Genomic DNA, 16,797 nt, shown 5'->3' on the forward strand with positions numbered 1-16,797 from the left:
TTATTGGAGAGGAAGGTTCGATTCTTCTTTGAGAAATAACGGTAGTTCAAAATAATTACAGGGCAAAAATGTGGAATATACTTAACGTGGCTTTTTTTTTTTAATCTAGGAATCGATCACTTTTATGGCCATAATAAAATCTTCACTTAAGCATGCTTTCTATTGATAAATATAATAAAAGGAAGGGGAATTTAATTGCCCTAAGACTGCTTTTATTTCCTATGTGTAAAAAAGTGCTGTAAATTTTTCTTTCTAAATTTATTCATCTTGCCTTATAATGGCCAGGCTTACTTAGGAAGAACTTTTAGGATCAGGCAGACTTCCAAAACATAAACCCAAAGGGCAGCTTACATTGTGAGAGATTAACTATAGAGGTTTTGTTTGTATGTGTGTGTGTGTTTTTTTTTTTAAATAAATGGCAGCCTCCTTACCCCCTCTTACTGTTTTGAAATAGGATTTTATTTACACAACTTTTTGTAAACACATTGATACAGAAACACAGTTCATCTTTGTCTGCCATGAGTCACTTTTATGATCTTAGGTAATAGTATTAAATTTTATTATGAAAGCATTTGTGAAAGTCCACCATGAACACAATTTTGAATAGTCTTCGAAATGTAAAGATACATAGAATATATGTCTATAACCTTACAGAAATCATTGCTTGTGGATCATGTGAAATTATTTGGTGTTACTGGAGTGGAAGGTCTGAGTTCTCTTCCTTCAAAAATTCCTTTAGAGGGGAAGGGAAAATTGAGTTGTACTAGAAATAGTAAGTGACTGCTACATCTACCCCAGCTTACTGAACTGTGGTTATTTTAAAGCAGTGTTTATTTATTTATTTATTTATTTATTTATTTATTTTTTGTCTTTTTGCTATTTCTTTGGACCGCTCCCGCGGCATATGGAGGTTCCCAGGCTAGGGTCGAATCGGAGCTGGAGCCACTGGCCTACGCCAGAGCCACAGCAACGCGGGATCCGAGCCGCGTCTGCAACCTACACCACAGCTCATGGCAACGCCGGATCCTTAACCCACTGAGCAAGGGCAGGGACCGAACCCGCAACCTCATGGTTCCTAGTCGGATTCGTCAACCACTGCGCCACGACGGGAACTCCGTTATTTTTAAGCAAAGTGTGTTAAGAGAGGTGATTTAATATTCCTGTCAAACTGAGGACAGAGAAATGTCATAATGGATCATGGTTTGAGTAAATACTTGTATGGTGTGTGTATATTTTGGATTATCGCATGATATATCTCAAAAGAATTTTAATATATGACAGTTTGGTCACCTGTCCAGTAGCATCAGTTGAAACAGCTTGATAGTCTTTGTCAGCTTCCCTTTTTATAACTTAATTAAAGTCTTTGGAGAGTTTTGGCTTTTGGGGGGTGGGGTGGAAAGTAAATATGCATGCTTTTTGTCCCCCATATAAATTAAAAAAATTTTAAGCCAGTGAAATTAAATAGATATTTTCTTTCTTTTTTTTTTTTTTTGTCTTTTTGTTGTTGTTGTTGCTATTTCTTGGGCGGCTCCCGCGGCATATGGAGGTTCCCAGGCTAGGGGTTGAATCAGAGCTGTAGCCACCGGCCTATGCCAGAGCCACAGCAACGCAGGATCCGAGCCACGTCTGCAACCTACACCACAGCTCACGGCAACGCCAGATCATGGTTAACGATCTGAGCAAGGGCAGGGACCGAACCCGCAACCTCATGGTTCCTAGTCGGATTCGTTAACCACTGCGCCACGACGGGAACTCCTAAATAGATATTTTCTGTTTCTGGTATGTTGAAATAAGTTCCTGGGTTAGATTTGGAAAAATGGCTTATTTCTTACATGTACTTATAGTATACATTTACAATGAAAAAATAAATTTCAGTTATATCAGTTTTTTTTAATTTTCCATGTTCATATTCACTAGTATTGTTAAATGTTTTTTAGTGTTACCCAAGCCAGATCTAAAAGTGAAAAGTTTCCTGAAGTAACTGTAGTTTCCAGTATTACTTTGGAGCTTTCATCAAGCCAAATGGCAAACATTTACTGAAACAGCTTTTAGGGTAGTGTGTATGTGCTTTTCATTGCTGATTTCATTTAATCCTTAGAACCCCTTGAGGCAGATCTGTTGTTATCCCCATTTTACAAATGAGGAAAATGAGGCTTAGCAAAATTTTAGAATTACTTTACCCAAGGTCACATTAGTTAGGAAGTAGTAGGATCTATTTTGAGCCTGCACTCTAAACCACCATGTTATATTGATCTAGCTTTGGTTGAATGAATGAAAATCATTTGAGTTGGAAAAGACATATATATTTGGACTTACTAGTTGGAAATTCAGCTTGCTTTCTATGAATGTTTTATTAACTGTGGTTTTTGTGCATTATATTTATCCAATAAAAGTACAAAGCTTTAATACCACCAGAGCACATCCACTCTAGAGCATTTATGTTTCTTAACCTTTTTCATTTAGCAGTTTTACTGTACTTGTGTAAAAAGATCGTAATATATTCCTTGTAGGGAGAATTCCTAAAACAAAAATTGCGGAGATCAAATGGTCATGTGTTTGTTAGAAGATGAGTGGCCCTTTGAAAGGTGTGTAGAGATTAAGGAGTAAAGAAATTAGGAAAGAAAAAGGTTTTATGGTTTATGTAGCTGGCTTTTGTGTAAATTAATTCGTAGATCTGGGCAAGTGCTGATTTAGGTAGTGTCTACCTAATAGTGGCTGTTACTGATCTTAAAAGCAGGGTCAGAATCATCTCAAAAGTAACATTGGGGATTTCTGGTCATGGCTCAGTGGAAAAGAATCTGACTAGTATCTGTGAGGATGTAGGTTGGATCCCTGGCCTGGATCAGTGGGTTAAGGATCTGGAATTGCTGTGAGTTGTGGTGTAGGTCACAGATACGGCTCAGATTTGGCATTGCTGTGGTGTAGACCAGAGGCTATAGCTCCAATTCGACCCCTAGCCTGGGAACCTCTGTGCTGCAGGTGTGACCCTAAAAAGACAAAAAGAAAAAAGGAAAAAAAAGTAACATTGGTTCCTTTCTTTCTGTAAAATTTAGAAGAAAAAGTAAGTTGAAGCTTCCTGTGCCAGTTATATAAAGTTAAGTCTGGCCCTTCCACCATGTAAAATTCTCAGAAAGTACACTTATATTCTTTTTAAACAGAGAATGCTGCAATTCAGAGGTAAAGGTTAATGAAATGAGTGGCTATAAATGTGTTATTTTATAAAATATTAAGCAGTGATTCTTACCACCCATGCCTTTTTCCTTTCTCATTGGGAGTTAGTGTGGTGACCAGCCAGTTTTATTTGTGGGAGCCAGTAGTTTACTTCATGCCTGCTGTCTGGAGGATTAATACATTTATTTATGGAACACCTAAGCTAAATATGGTTCATGTTAATCAAGTCACCTCTTTTTAAGTAGTTGTTGAGTAGGTGGTAGCCTTAGTATAAATCCTTTAATTTGCTCATGATCCATAATCAGTTCTTGTGCAGAAAAAGGAAATGTTGAAAGGATTCTGTCTGGATTCAGTGGATGAGCGTTTTCAGGAAATTCAGTTTGCAATTAAGTCAAGAGGCCCTTCTTGACATTTCAGTATGGGTTCAGGAGAGAGATGGAGAGAGCTGAATTTCACCTTTATTCTTGGGTTCAGTCTCATACATAATCTAGAGTCTTGAGTCACTATTATGGTATGATGTGCTGCATTGTATGGACGGTGCTTTGATGCCTGAATTCCTTCTTAAACTTTGCATACCCCTCGCTAAGCTTGTGTTTGAAATGGGCAACATTTCTGAGAGAAGTAATATTAAGCTGCTGTTTTAATAACACCTTACTTAATATATTTAATGGGGGTATGGTAAAAAGCTATTTGAAAAGAGATTTTGAAGTGTATGGGATTGGAGAGGATGGCAGAGGGAAGGAAAAGGGCAGAGTACTGGATACTGCTGAAAAGTTTTACGTTGACATGGGGCACCTTATATAACATGTGCAGTGAGGGAAGAAAACTTTCCAGAAATCAAAGATAAAGAGGGTACTGTAGGCACAATTCTGCAAACATTTCACAGATTGTCATTTGGCATGGCATTTAAGTATTTTGTACAGGAGAGTTTTTCTAATCACCAATGGTGCCATGGTGTATGGTTCATAGTCATTTTAACAAAAAAGACTTAACAGCACCAAAATCATGGTGGATGGTTTTTAACAGACTAATCATTGAGCATCTGGTTGCTTCGTAGTACTACAATATTGGCATTTCTTTGTAGTTTTTCCGTAAGTGTGCTTCTTTATTTTATTTTTAATTTGCTGCTCTTTTCTACAAGTCATCATCTGAATATATTTATCAAGTTAAATTAGCTAAGCTGCTGGAAAAATGCTTTATCAAAAAATAACTGATTGCATCCCTCTTCTTTAATAGCTTCCTCTGTAATGACGAGCTCTCTTGTGAGGAACAGTAAAGAAAAAAAAAAAGTATATTTGTGCCTAACAGATCTGTTTGAAGGGAAGAAACAAAATTTTTAACTTAAGTGGCCTATTTGAGATTTGGAAGTTGGGATAGTCTTAGTATATAGTCTTTTATCTGGGCAGTTAAATGTAACAAGCCAAAGCCCTTTGCCTAGTATATTATAAACTTTGGGGAAGGGGTTAAAAGATTAATAAATATTATTATATTGTTGCAACCTAAAAATAATTCCTCTTCTCCCATGTTTCCAGTGTTTTAAAGATCTTCATAACTAATTCCTCCAAATTTAATGATATGAGAAGTTTAAGATCTAGGATTAGTAGTTTAATATGTAATGAGTTCAAAAGCTATCACTAAGAGCTGATAAGTAGTAACTTTTAAGAGCTTAAACAAATTATTAGGATTAAAAGAATTCTAGTACCATATCAATGTAGTTATAAGATTCAGTGGAATTTCTTTGGATTCTAAAACTTTGTGATGTGTAAAGTTGTGAATAGCACCGTTATTAATAGCTTCTGTTAATCATAAAAACTCATATATTTATTTTCTGGTCATATTTGTTGCTCCATCACTAATCCTTTCATATTTTTGTAGATTAATTTATATTGATCGATAGTACACTTTTTCAGTTCTATAAATATATATAATTTAAATGTATGCAATATTAAATTTAAGCAATACAATAAATACTTTATGAAGCTGTATTACTGTATACCTGATATTATCAAGCCTTATACAACTTGTAACATCACTGAGAATTGGCTCTCAAGTCATATACCAGACTCTAATTACACAATAAACATTGTTTCTAATAGATTTAAGAATATGTTAATTTTTAATTTATAAGCTAATTTACTATAAAAAATCAGCATTACCCTCTATGCTATAAGTAAAATTTTTCCTGCATCATTGTATCATTGCTTTTTGCCAGGTGATATTCATTATTATTAATAGTCTTCATTAACAGACATAAATAGCTAAGAAATTTTAGTAATAATTGTCTTTTCCCAGAAATATTTAGTGCTGTGGACAGGTCAGTATACCATGTTTCCGAGTCTCTAATTTTGAAGGTTTCATTCACAACAATGTGATTATAAATGCATTGGGGTCTATGATAAATATTGTTTTGCACATTTGATAAAAATACGTTTTAAATTATCTTTAAAAGTCTTGCATGAATTTTTTTTATTTTTCTAATTTGAAATTTGACGTAGAGTTGACATTTTAATCAATATTGTCCTATTTTTATTTCCAGATGCAGCAGTTGAATTTGATCATGTCTTTGTATTTATTTACATCATCATTCTTTTTCTCTTAATAAAATGTTCTGTGTTAAATGTCTTTAGTAATAGTTCAATTAGAATGTCGCAGTTGCAGCAAAAAAAAAGAAAAGGGAGTTCCCGTCGTGGCGCAGTGGTTAACGAATCCGACTAGGAACCATGAGGTTGCGGGTTCGATCCCTGCCCTTGCTCAGTGGGTTAACGATCCGGCGTTGCCGTGGGCTGTGGTGTAGGTTGCAGACGTGGCTCGGATCCCGCATTGCTGTGGCTCTGGCGTAAGCCGGTGGCTACAGCTTGGATTCGACCCCTAGCCTGGGAACCTCCATATGCCACAGGGGCAGCCCAAGAAATAGCCAAAAAAAAAAAAAAAAAAAAAAAGGAAAAAAGAAAAAAGAATGTCGCAGTTGCCACAGTCAAAAAGTTTGTTATGGAAACTTGGTTTGTAAGGCTTTACAGATTCTTTGGCAGATAAATTCTCCCATACTTCACAACTAACTGAAAATTTGTTGCCTGTAAAACTGCTCGGAGTTCCCTTCGTGGCTTGGTGGTTAATGAACCGGACTAGGATCCATGAGGATTTGGGTTTGATCCCTGGCCTCCCTCAGTGGGTTAAGGATCTGGCATTGCTATGACCTGTGATGTAGGTCACAGATGTGGCTTGGATTCCGAGTTGCTGTGGCTGTAGTATAGGCCGACAGCTGCAGCTCTGATTCGACCCCTAGCCTAGGAACTTCCATATGCTACAGATGCAGCCCTAAAAAGCAAAAAAAAAAAAAAAAAAAAAAAAATTAAACTGCTCAACATTAATGCTCCCGTTTCAGTGATGTCGAAATTTACCATCATATGCGAGAAAATAAAATGAGATGCTGTTGAAGAAAAGGTGATTACCAGTTAGTTCTTCGTTGATACTGTAACCTTTCTCCACTGTATTTTTCAAGGGTTTATCACAGTTGGCCAGGGTGAATTTGTTGCTAAGGATCCATGGGATTACCCTGGTATTTTTATATCCTATTTCCTTTTTAAAAATTGTTTGATTAGGATTTGCTGCATTGATTTCATGACTGCTAATGGGTTGCAAACTGCAGTTTGGAAAACATTGGTTTAGAAAGATGATAGTAGGTGAGTAGGAAAATGGCAACAAGACAAATTCAGAACGGTAGCAAGGCCTAGGTCCCATAGGGCTTGGTAAGCCACAGTAAAGGTATTTTGGCATTTAAAGTGTGATTAAAAATCTTGAGGGAGGAGTTCCCCTCGTGGCTCAGTGGTTAGCGAATCCGACTAGGAACCACGAGGTTGCGGGTTTGATCCCTTGCTCAGTGGGTTAAAGGATCCGGCGTTGCTGTGAGCTGTAGTGTAGGTTGCAGACGCGGCTCGGACCCTGCGTTGGGAGCAAAAAAAAAAAAAAAAAATCTTGATATGATTTGAATTTTAAAATGATTACTCGGGCCTCTAGGTGGAGAGTAGATTAAAGGGGTGGTGCTGGAGTAGAGGTGGGCAAACTATGGCCCACAGGTCAAATCACCTACCAGCTGTGTTTGTAAGGCCTGTGAGCTAGGAATAGTTTTTATATTTCAAAGGTTGGAAATAAATCAAAACATGAATAATATCTCATAATGAGAAAATTATATGAAATTCAAACTTTAGTGTCCATAAATAAACTTTTATTAGAACATATTGGAATTCGTTGTATATATAAAATCTATGGCCACTTGAGTGCTGCAGGAGCAGAGTTGAGTATTTGCAACTGGGATAATATGGCCCACAAGCCTAAATATTTATTATATGGTCCTTTATAGAAAAAATTAGTTGACTCTTGTACTAGAGGCAGCAACATCAGTAAAGAGGTTAATGCAGAGTCCAGTAAAGAGATAATGGTATCTTGAACTGGAGGTAGCACTATATGGATACAAGTTGATAATTATGGGAGATGTTTTGGAGAGGAGGCTGAGAAGACTTGCTGTTGACTTTGTATACTGATGGAACTGATTGAAGACGTTTCTTTTTCCTTCACTGAAAAGAGATGGCCATCTAGCCAAAAAAGTGAATGGGTTATGTTGCATTTCTTTCTATGTGCTATATTCTAAAAGACAAAAGAGTTATATAATTTTTAAAAGCAACTTCAGTATAAAATGAAAAACATACATTTGGTGATATAAGAAGGCATTTTGAATTGTAATCCATGCTATGTAACTAGCTTCTTGCTATGCATTTTAAATTTACTAACCTCTTATGTACACATTCATCCTAAGTATTTAGAGTAGTTCTGGGCTTTCTGAATGCTGTACATTGTCTTAAGTGGCTTGCAAATATAAATTTAGGTAGAATGCTTAGAAACCACTCTAGGTTTCTTATAGGTTTGTGACTATAGTTTATAATTTTTCATTTGCATGAGTGTGTCAGCTGTGGCAGGGTGGAATAGTTTATTTTTAGGGATGAAAATTACTTATTTTTGATGTTGAAGTTTTTCCCTTGTATAGCCCCTGACTGTAATGGAAATAGTCTTTGAAACCTTAAAGCTGTAGTATCTGACATTTGCAATACAATTATTTTTTAAACTTTTAAAACACATAGCAGTTGTTTTTGAACATTTGCTATACATGAAATTTATTTATACAGTTCTTTATACTTTTCTGTCTCTAGCAATATGGCTGACTAGATAATCTGAAAACCCTTCTGCTTCAAATCCACCTAGAAATCCTAGCTGAAATATAACAGACATCCATTTAAATGAACAGCTGAGTTTTCAAGAAAGTAAGGAAACAAGTTCAAACAAAAAGAAAAGACTGAAAAACAGAGGAGGGTGTGAGCTGACTTTGCACCATGAGTAGGAGCAAGAGATACTGGTCTGGGCATTGTAGGGCTTTGTATTCTAATGCCTATGTAGAAACAGGATACAAAGCTTTGAGTTTGTACAAAGTGGGGAATTAGAACAACACTCAAGCGTAAAACCAGGATCCTTAAAGAAGTACACTTTTAGCAAAGGGTAAATAAGGACAAGAACTTGTCCATCAGCACAGGAAGTCTACAAAAATTTTAAATAGGACTTCCCGAAGAATTTGTAACTATGGTCCTGCCTCTTGTTGGCTTGGGGCTTAAATTAATACTATCTACTTGATCTCGGAAAACCTAAACTGAGAAATTAATATATAGAAGGATTCATAGGGTGGCAAAACTTCTGAGTTATCTGGAAAAAGCAAACACAGAACATCCTTGGTGGGATTAACTTTCAAACCAGGCCACCTTGTTTCCCACAGTTAAACTGCATGAAGTTGAGTTTGCAATACCCAGTTAAAAAGCTCAGAGGGCAGCCATCCATTATCACAAGTCAGTAGACACAACAAATAGGATTAAATCCTTAAGACCTTTAGGTAATTATCATATAGGGACCATACAAATAAATATGTTTAAAATAACTAAAGGCCTTAAAAAAAGAAGTGAAAACATAAGAAAGTAAAACATTTGGAAAGGAATCAAATAAAACTTATAGAAGTAAAAAATGTAGTCATTAAAATAAAAAAATTAGTGCATGGGTAATCAGCAGAAATAGTTGAAAGAGGAATATGTAACTGGAAGGGAAATATGAAGACGTTATCCAGGATGTAGGACAAAGAAAGGAAAAATAAAACTTTAGAGGCACAGAAGTTGGCATAGGATGCTCTAACAATGTCTAAAGAAGCTCCAATAGGAGAAAAAATAATATGGGGATGAAGCAATATTTGGAGAGATAATGGCTAAAAGTACTGCATATTAATGAAGGCTAGAGTCCTTAGAGTCAGAAGGCCTAATGAGTCCCAAGCAGGATAAATAGAAAAATAATCCTCACTTAGGCATATCACGAAACAAAAGAAAACATAGCAACAGTTTTTATGGGTAGCATTCTTCTACAACTAAGATATTGAAATAAATTCACCCAGAATAAGGTTTTAAAGTTATTTTCCAGTAAGAGTGATATATTTTCAGTGGTCTGTGGGTTCACTATCTATTGGTTCACCTTGTGACTAAGACCTTCATTTTGTTTAGTGTTTACTAATTTGTTTCCATGGAGCCCTAGTGTCTGAATATTAATTAGTAGTGCTATGAGGACAATATTTCTTTCTGTGACTAGTTTTCTTCTTCTTGAGGTAACTAAGGAAATACACCATAAAGAAACTACCATTCAACTTTTTCCAGAATGTGTGGGGACTTTAAAGTCATTGGTTAAAAATAGTAGCAATATTTATTTGAAATTTTAACAACAAAAAGAATGTTACTTTTTTCTTCACTCATTTAGGCCAGTTTTAGGATTTTTTTCTTTCTGTACCATGAAATCATTCCTTTCTTTTTCCTTCTGGTTTCCATTCTGTTCTTTTCCTGTTTCTTACTCATAGACTTCTAAGGAAGAAATGTATTTGCAAGTCACTTAAAATGGTTTATTCATCTTATGTTAAAGAGATGAAATATAATATAAAACTTACTTTGCTTTCTCTATGTTTTTTTTTTTAAATGGCCACACCAGAGGCATATGTAAATTCCTTGGCCAGCGACTGAATCCAAGCCTCAGCTGAGAACTACTCTGCAGTTGTGCAACACTGGATCCTTAACCCACTGTTCCAGGCTGGGAATTGAACCAGCCCCTCCATAGTGACCTTAGCCACTGCAGTCAGATTCTTAACCCACTGTGCCACACTGGGAACTCAACTTTCTTTCTCTATTTAATTAGCATTTCTCTTATTACTTCACCAGCTGGTTAGCAGACAAGTATAGTGGGCCGTCTGTGAAAATGATTACCTCCATAATTCTTCTCATTTCCCTCTGTGGGTTAGCTGTTTTGATGTGGGCAGAAGCTAATCTGCATAATCCTGACAGGTCAAATTTCATTTTAAAATATTCTGATTTTGGCCTCTACGCATTAATCCTAATCCTGCTTTAGAGTTTTGTGAATATTCCAACATCATTTAATCTAAACATCTTCATTAATGAGGTGAGTGAGTGAGTGAGTGTGTGTGTGTGTTTGTGTGTTGGGAGAGTGGGGAGGAGGAGGAATTTGGGGCATCTTTACCTCTTAGGATACATACCCAGAAGCATATATACATTCACATTACTTTTCCAAAATATATTTTCCCCTGTAAAATCGCTTCATAACATCCTCCTTATCAGATTTCATTTTTTAACCGTTTAACCATTAAATGTGTGTCTGTATTTAAGATATAAGACTTACATCCTTTAAGCTTCTATCTTGTTTTTCTAGTATCCAGTATGTGCTTTTGGACATTCTTTATTACTTGAAATGTCTTCTAAAAGCTTCTGTCCTTGTAATCAATCAGTTATGAATCTGAAACAACTTTTATTTTAAACTGTACATTGAAAACTTTTCTATATTTTATGTTTGCAACTGATGTACATATTATTTTGTCAGGGTGTAAGTTTTCAGCAAGGAAATACATTTGCTTTGCACATTTCCGTATAGAAAAATGAGTTTAGGTTTTTTTAATCTTTTAAGTCAACAGGCAAAATTTTCTTTATAGTCATTTAATGTGTCATGGATATTAAATTATGTTTGTATATTGTTATTTAGGTGACTATTATATGGTTAAAAAGATTTTGGAGGAAAACAGTTCAGGTGACTTGAACATAAATTGCGTAGATGTGCTTGGGAGAAATGCTGTTACCATAACTATTGAAAACGAAAACTTGGATATACTGCAGCTTCTTTTGGACTACGGTTGTCAGGTACAAGGCTAGATAATTTTGTCCAGTAGCTTTTAAGTACTGTTAGATATGCCATGTTTTCTTCTTTCTTTCTGGTTTCCATCTTCCCTCCCTCCCTTTTTTCCTTCTTTCCTTCCTTTCTTCCTCTCTATTTTTCTTCTCTCTTTCTTTCACCTTTTATTTGGTTCTGAGCCACTAAAATTTTAAAAAGAAACCAAAGAAAGCCGTGTTTAAAAAGTATAATATTTTGAATTGATTTATTTTTTCCTTCCCAGCTTTCATTCCCCCTTTATCTTGTATGTTTTAAAACATCCAACAGAAGTAATTATGATGACTTTTTAAAGGTGACTTTGTTTTTATTACTTATATTATTACTATTTAGCTTACATATCTAAAAATAGTACAAGTGTTCTGGAAGTGTCAGTGGAACAGGTATTTCTGTAGCCCATATAATTTACAAGCTTCAGAACAGAATGCTCCTCACCTACAAAGCAATTTTCAGTTTGACTTTGATTTTCTCCTAAGTTTTATTAGATTTTCCTTTTTGTCTGAAATTTAGTATTTGCTTATAACTAAAGGTGAATGGATTTTTTTAAACTGGAAAATATTGACCTTTCTGCTTGTCTTCGTATCAGTTCAGATAATAAAACTGTGTATGTCTTGAAAGAATTCAGTTAAGAGATCTGAAGGAAATTTCATATTATTTTCCTTTTTTGATTTGCTTATGATGGAACTTATCATATTAATTTTGGCTTTTTTTTTCTTTCAAATAGTATGATTGTGTGCTCTGTTGTAACTTTCACTTTGTTTTATTTATTTATTTTTTTGGCTCCACTCATGTCATATGGAAGTTCCTGGGCCAAGGATCAAATCAGAGCCGCAGCTGTGACCTATGCCACAGCTACAGCAGTACTGGGTTCTTAACCCACTGTGCCACAGTGGGAACTCCATGTTGTAGCTTTAAATTTATGAGACTTTTTTTGGACTGGTATTAGGAAGCACTCATAGAAGATTAAAAAAAAAATAAGGTTAGTCCTATGTACATTTCATATGAATATGATACATATATATGTTTTCAAACATGTGGCATTGTCTCTATGTATACATACTTAGAGCAGGAAGAAATTTGCTGGAACTCCCTGGTGGCCTACCAGTTAAGAGTCCAGTATTTCCACTGCGGTGGCTCCGGTCACTGCTCTGGTGTGGTTTCAATCCCTTGCTGGGAAACTTTTGCATGCCATAGGCATGGCCAAAAAAAAATGCTTTCCCAGAAATTTTAGTTATCCAGAACACCACTGAAAACCAGAAAGTAGTAAAAAATACATCTGAGCAGCTGGGGTAGATGCTATGAAGTTCCCATTTATGAACTTTGTCATAGAGTGATTCTGGAGTCCTCTTTCAAAGTCTATTTTTTTCTCATTTTAGATTACACTCTAACAGACTTTCTTAGTCTTCTAATCTGTGGAGAATTAAGGGGCAAAAGAAGGGGCATGAGGGCTGCAGTAGGAAAAAATGAGGCATGGTACCTCTGACTCTATTTAAAGAGGTCAACAGCATTATATACCTGATAATCTCTGAGGGAAGTGTATATTAGAGTGATAATTAATGTTAGTAACAATGGCCCAGAGTCAGTAGGGGAAAGTTAAATTATATTCAGTTTATATTGCTTTAGAAGAAAGAAGAATACATATAGTACTTCTGAAAGCAGACTTCCATCAAAATAGTTTAAATTTTGAAGTTAAACACTTAAAGGCATAAGCTTCAGTTACCTAGAAATAAAGTTGCAAAGAAAGTCTCTGATGATTCTATATAAAAGAAGTATTATGGTATAATAATCATTTTTGTCTTTTTATACATAAAATTCTATGTATATAAAATTTCTGCTATATACATGGTTCTTCCACATGCCTGGTCACATAGCTAGCCTATATAGATAATATATTTTATAAATCAGAAAACTGAGGCTCATAGACTGTAATGAATTGCCCAAAGTTCTAAAATAAATAAGGGTAAAGCTAAGATTTGAACCTAATCTTTTGACTACAAATCCCATGCTCTTTCCAGTTCACTGTGTTCTCTCTCAGGTTACCTCCGTCCTATCTACCCATCAACAGATGTTCAAGGCCTTTGGTTGGGTGTGATTGTGAAACTGAATAAGTAAATCATGAGTAACTAAAAGGTGTTAAAACTAATCAGACAATGAAGGTATATATATGAATTTTAAATCAAATATTACAAAAATATATTTCATAAATGCCGAGTGGTAACAATACTTGACCCTTGTGTGTTTCTTTGAGGTTATGAAGTGCCTTCATGTATTTTATCTTGTGTTATACTAGTGACTCTCAACTGGACAGTTTTGTTTCACAGGGGATATTTGGCAATGTCTGGAAACACTTTTGGTTTTACAACTGGGGGATGGGTAGCTTCTGGCTTCTGGTGTGTAGAAGGTAGGGAGGCTGTTAAACATCCTACAGTGAACAAGACAGCCCCCAACGACAAAGACTTATCTGGCCCAAAATGTTAATAGTGTCACTATGGAGAAACTTTGTTTTATATTTAAACTTCAGTGATTAACAATAAATGTTTCAGAAATAGAAAAGAGATTACTGTGTACTAGAGCTTACATGAAAGAAAGTTTACATGAAAGATTGTCGGTTGAGCTCAGCCTTGAAATATTAATAATTGCTAATATCTATATGGTTCTGCTGTATGCCAGGAATCTTAAATATATTCACTTCCTTAATCCTCACAACAGCCTTGTAAGATTGGTGTTATTATCCTCATTTTATAGAGGAGAAAACCAAGGTACAGGAATTGTCAGTAACAGGGCTGCGGTCACTCCATAAATGTTAGTTCTGGCTTCAGAGTCCATGCTTTTAACTTACTACCTAAAACTATGCTAAAAAAATGTGTAGATGGGTGGGGAACAGGAAGTGGGCAAGGCTGTAAACAAAGGCACATACCTTGTATATTTTTGAGACAGTGAATTTTTGATCACAATATTCAGGTTAGAAAGTAATGGGAAATACCTGGAAAAATAGCTAAAACAAAACTGATGAAAAGGAGTTGGATGGCAGGCCGAAGAATTTGGGTTTTGTGTGACAGATGGTGGGATCATTAAATGATTTTTGAGAAAGTATGTGATGGGTCTAATGGTATCTTAGAAAAACTAACGTAATGGCCGTGTTCAGTATAGATTGAACAATGGGAAAGTGGGGAAGACTGTAAACAGCTTGGGTAAGCAGTTTTTATAGTAATCCAGATATGAAAAGGTGAAAGCCTGAACCAGAATAGTGGCTGTAAGAATAGGGAGAGGAAGTGGCATATGTGAGAGCTATTATGAAAGAAGAAATAATAAAATTTAGCATTTACATTTGGATGGGGAATTGAGAAAGAGTCCCAGATGATTTGAAAATCTTAAACCTGGGTTACTGGGAGAAGGATGAAAGAAAAATAGGAAGTTGAGAAGTCAAGCTTGGGACAGAGAAATGTGAATTCTGTTTTTAGCCTTGTTTATTTTGGGGATATCAGGCAATTTCCAGTGGAAAGCTTACATCTCTGGGGAGAGGTTGGGTTGGAGTAATGTAGCAGCTGTGGGCATAGGGATGATCCAATATTGTGAGAGTAGATGAAATCACAGAGAAGAGCAAACAACTAGTGCTGGTTCTTTCTCAGGGAGCATCAACATTAATAAAGGGTTTCATAAAAGGAGTTAGGATAATGCAGCATTGTGAGAACCAAGGATACGGTTTTACTGTGTTGCTTAGAAATCAAGAAATACGCAGAGGTGGGAGAGGCCATTGGATTTTGAAACACTGGCAAATTATAATTAGAGAAAATGATACTCATTAATTTGAGAAGTTTGGCAGAGTGAAAGAAAATTCTGATGGTAAGAGAAAGATAGGATCAAGTCAAGTTAGCAAAGAGTGAGGAAGTATTTCATGTTTGGGGAAGTGGGGTCTAGGACTGGTATTCCTGCAAATGAAGGACCAAGGTCCTATAGAAAAGAGCACTAAATAGAATACTAAGGTGGAAATTTTAGCTTTGAGAAGGTAATAAGTAGCTTCTTACTCTGAGCTTGGAGGAAAGAGTATGGGAATTGTTGAAAAGACAAATTTTGAGGTGAGAGGGAAGATAGTAACCTCATTAATACATAATAAAAATGTATTGACTAGACTTTAATAAGGAATGGTCAAATATCTGTGAGAAATTGGGAAGCAAAACAAATGACATTTTGTATACCTATAGATATTTTAAAAATAATTTAAAACACTTTTTTTTTCCTCTTCAGAACTGACTTTGATATATCAAGTAACATGGTATTTGTGCAGAGTAAGTCAGTGGCAACTCCTTATTTATATGACTTTTTTTTATGTAAGTACATATTTTTATACCTGAAGCTTATCCTTTTAAGCATCGAAAGACTTAACATGAATCTTTCTTTATTCTTTACTAAATAGTATATCTGAATATAACTTAACTTTACCATCACAAGTGGGAATCGTTGAGAGTGTAATCATTTTCCTTGGCTTCATATAGTCTGAAACTACTGACACATTTTGCCTTACATTAAATGGCTTCAGACTGCTGTTTATTGATACTGATTTTGCCATGCTGATATTTTGTCTTCTCAATGATCAACTTTTAGCAATTTTTTTTGGCCTTTCTCCTTTCTTTGTTGGTTGTAGTATAGCTGTTTCCTTTTCAGTAAAGACCTGGAGGGTACTTGGGAAAGCCAAATATCCATAATTTATAGGTAGCGCTAAGTCAACGTGGCTGAGGCATAGGAAGTAATGCCTGTACAGTTAGTTTGTGAAGCTCAATATGGTCTTGGGAGAAATTTGGAGCTAGATCCATGGTTATGTTTCAGATGATCAGAGTTGCTTCTTGTTATGACTTTGAGAGCAGTGGCATTACTATAGTTAGCTTTATAGGTTAAAATTAAAAGTCATCAATGAAATGTTTAGTAGTAGTGAACACATGGTTCTTTTTGTTTGTTTGCTTCACCTGACCAAGAACTTTGGTAAAAGCTGAAGAGAAATGTTTGCAAAGCAGGCAGTGATAATGCAGATTTTAAAGAATAGGCTACAGACCAATGAACCCTAAAATTTTAAAGTATAAAATATTGAATTATATTTCCCATGAAGATGGGGAGTTTTTCCTGTAGGAATACTTAGGCAGTTCCTAATGATTGAATGTGACCCCCAACCTTTTCTTTGGGGTGCCTAGTCCTATTTTTAGACGTCCAGATAAAGTCCACTGTTTTTAGTCCTAGTTTTGACATCTACCTAACGTAGATGAGAGCTTTATTCTTTTCAGCTACAAAGTATATTAAAGATCACATATAATTTTATTTTTAAGGGAGAGAACATTG

General features: G+C 35.5%; 1 protein-coding gene across 27 annotated transcripts in view; it reads left to right on the forward strand.

The window, feature by feature from the left end:
• Positions 1-16,797, forward strand: part of TRPC1 (transient receptor potential cation channel subfamily C member 1) — a 62,058-nt gene that overhangs the window by 1,343 nt on the left and 43,918 nt on the right. For 11 of the 27 annotated variants that reach the window (XR_014822294.1, XR_014822293.1, XR_014822292.1 and 8 more), the window contains 1 exon segment: positions 11,287-11,441. The exons of 9 other annotated variants lie outside the window; for them this stretch is intronic. Coding sequence is in view for 9 of the 18 variants with exons in the window: in NM_001145751.2 (NP_001139223.1) it covers positions 11,287-11,441 (155 nt within the window). In the remaining 9 variants the exon portion in view is untranslated. 27 annotated transcript variants of the gene reach the window in all.

This window comes from Sus scrofa, chromosome 13, assembly GCF_054392235.1.
Source record: "Sus scrofa isolate SSC_HxYL_T2T_F1_AM1 chromosome 13, Sscrofa_HxYL_maternal_Yorkshire_Landrace_v2.0, whole genome shotgun sequence".
NCBI classification, from domain to species: Eukaryota; Metazoa; Chordata; class Mammalia; order Artiodactyla; family Suidae; genus Sus; species Sus scrofa.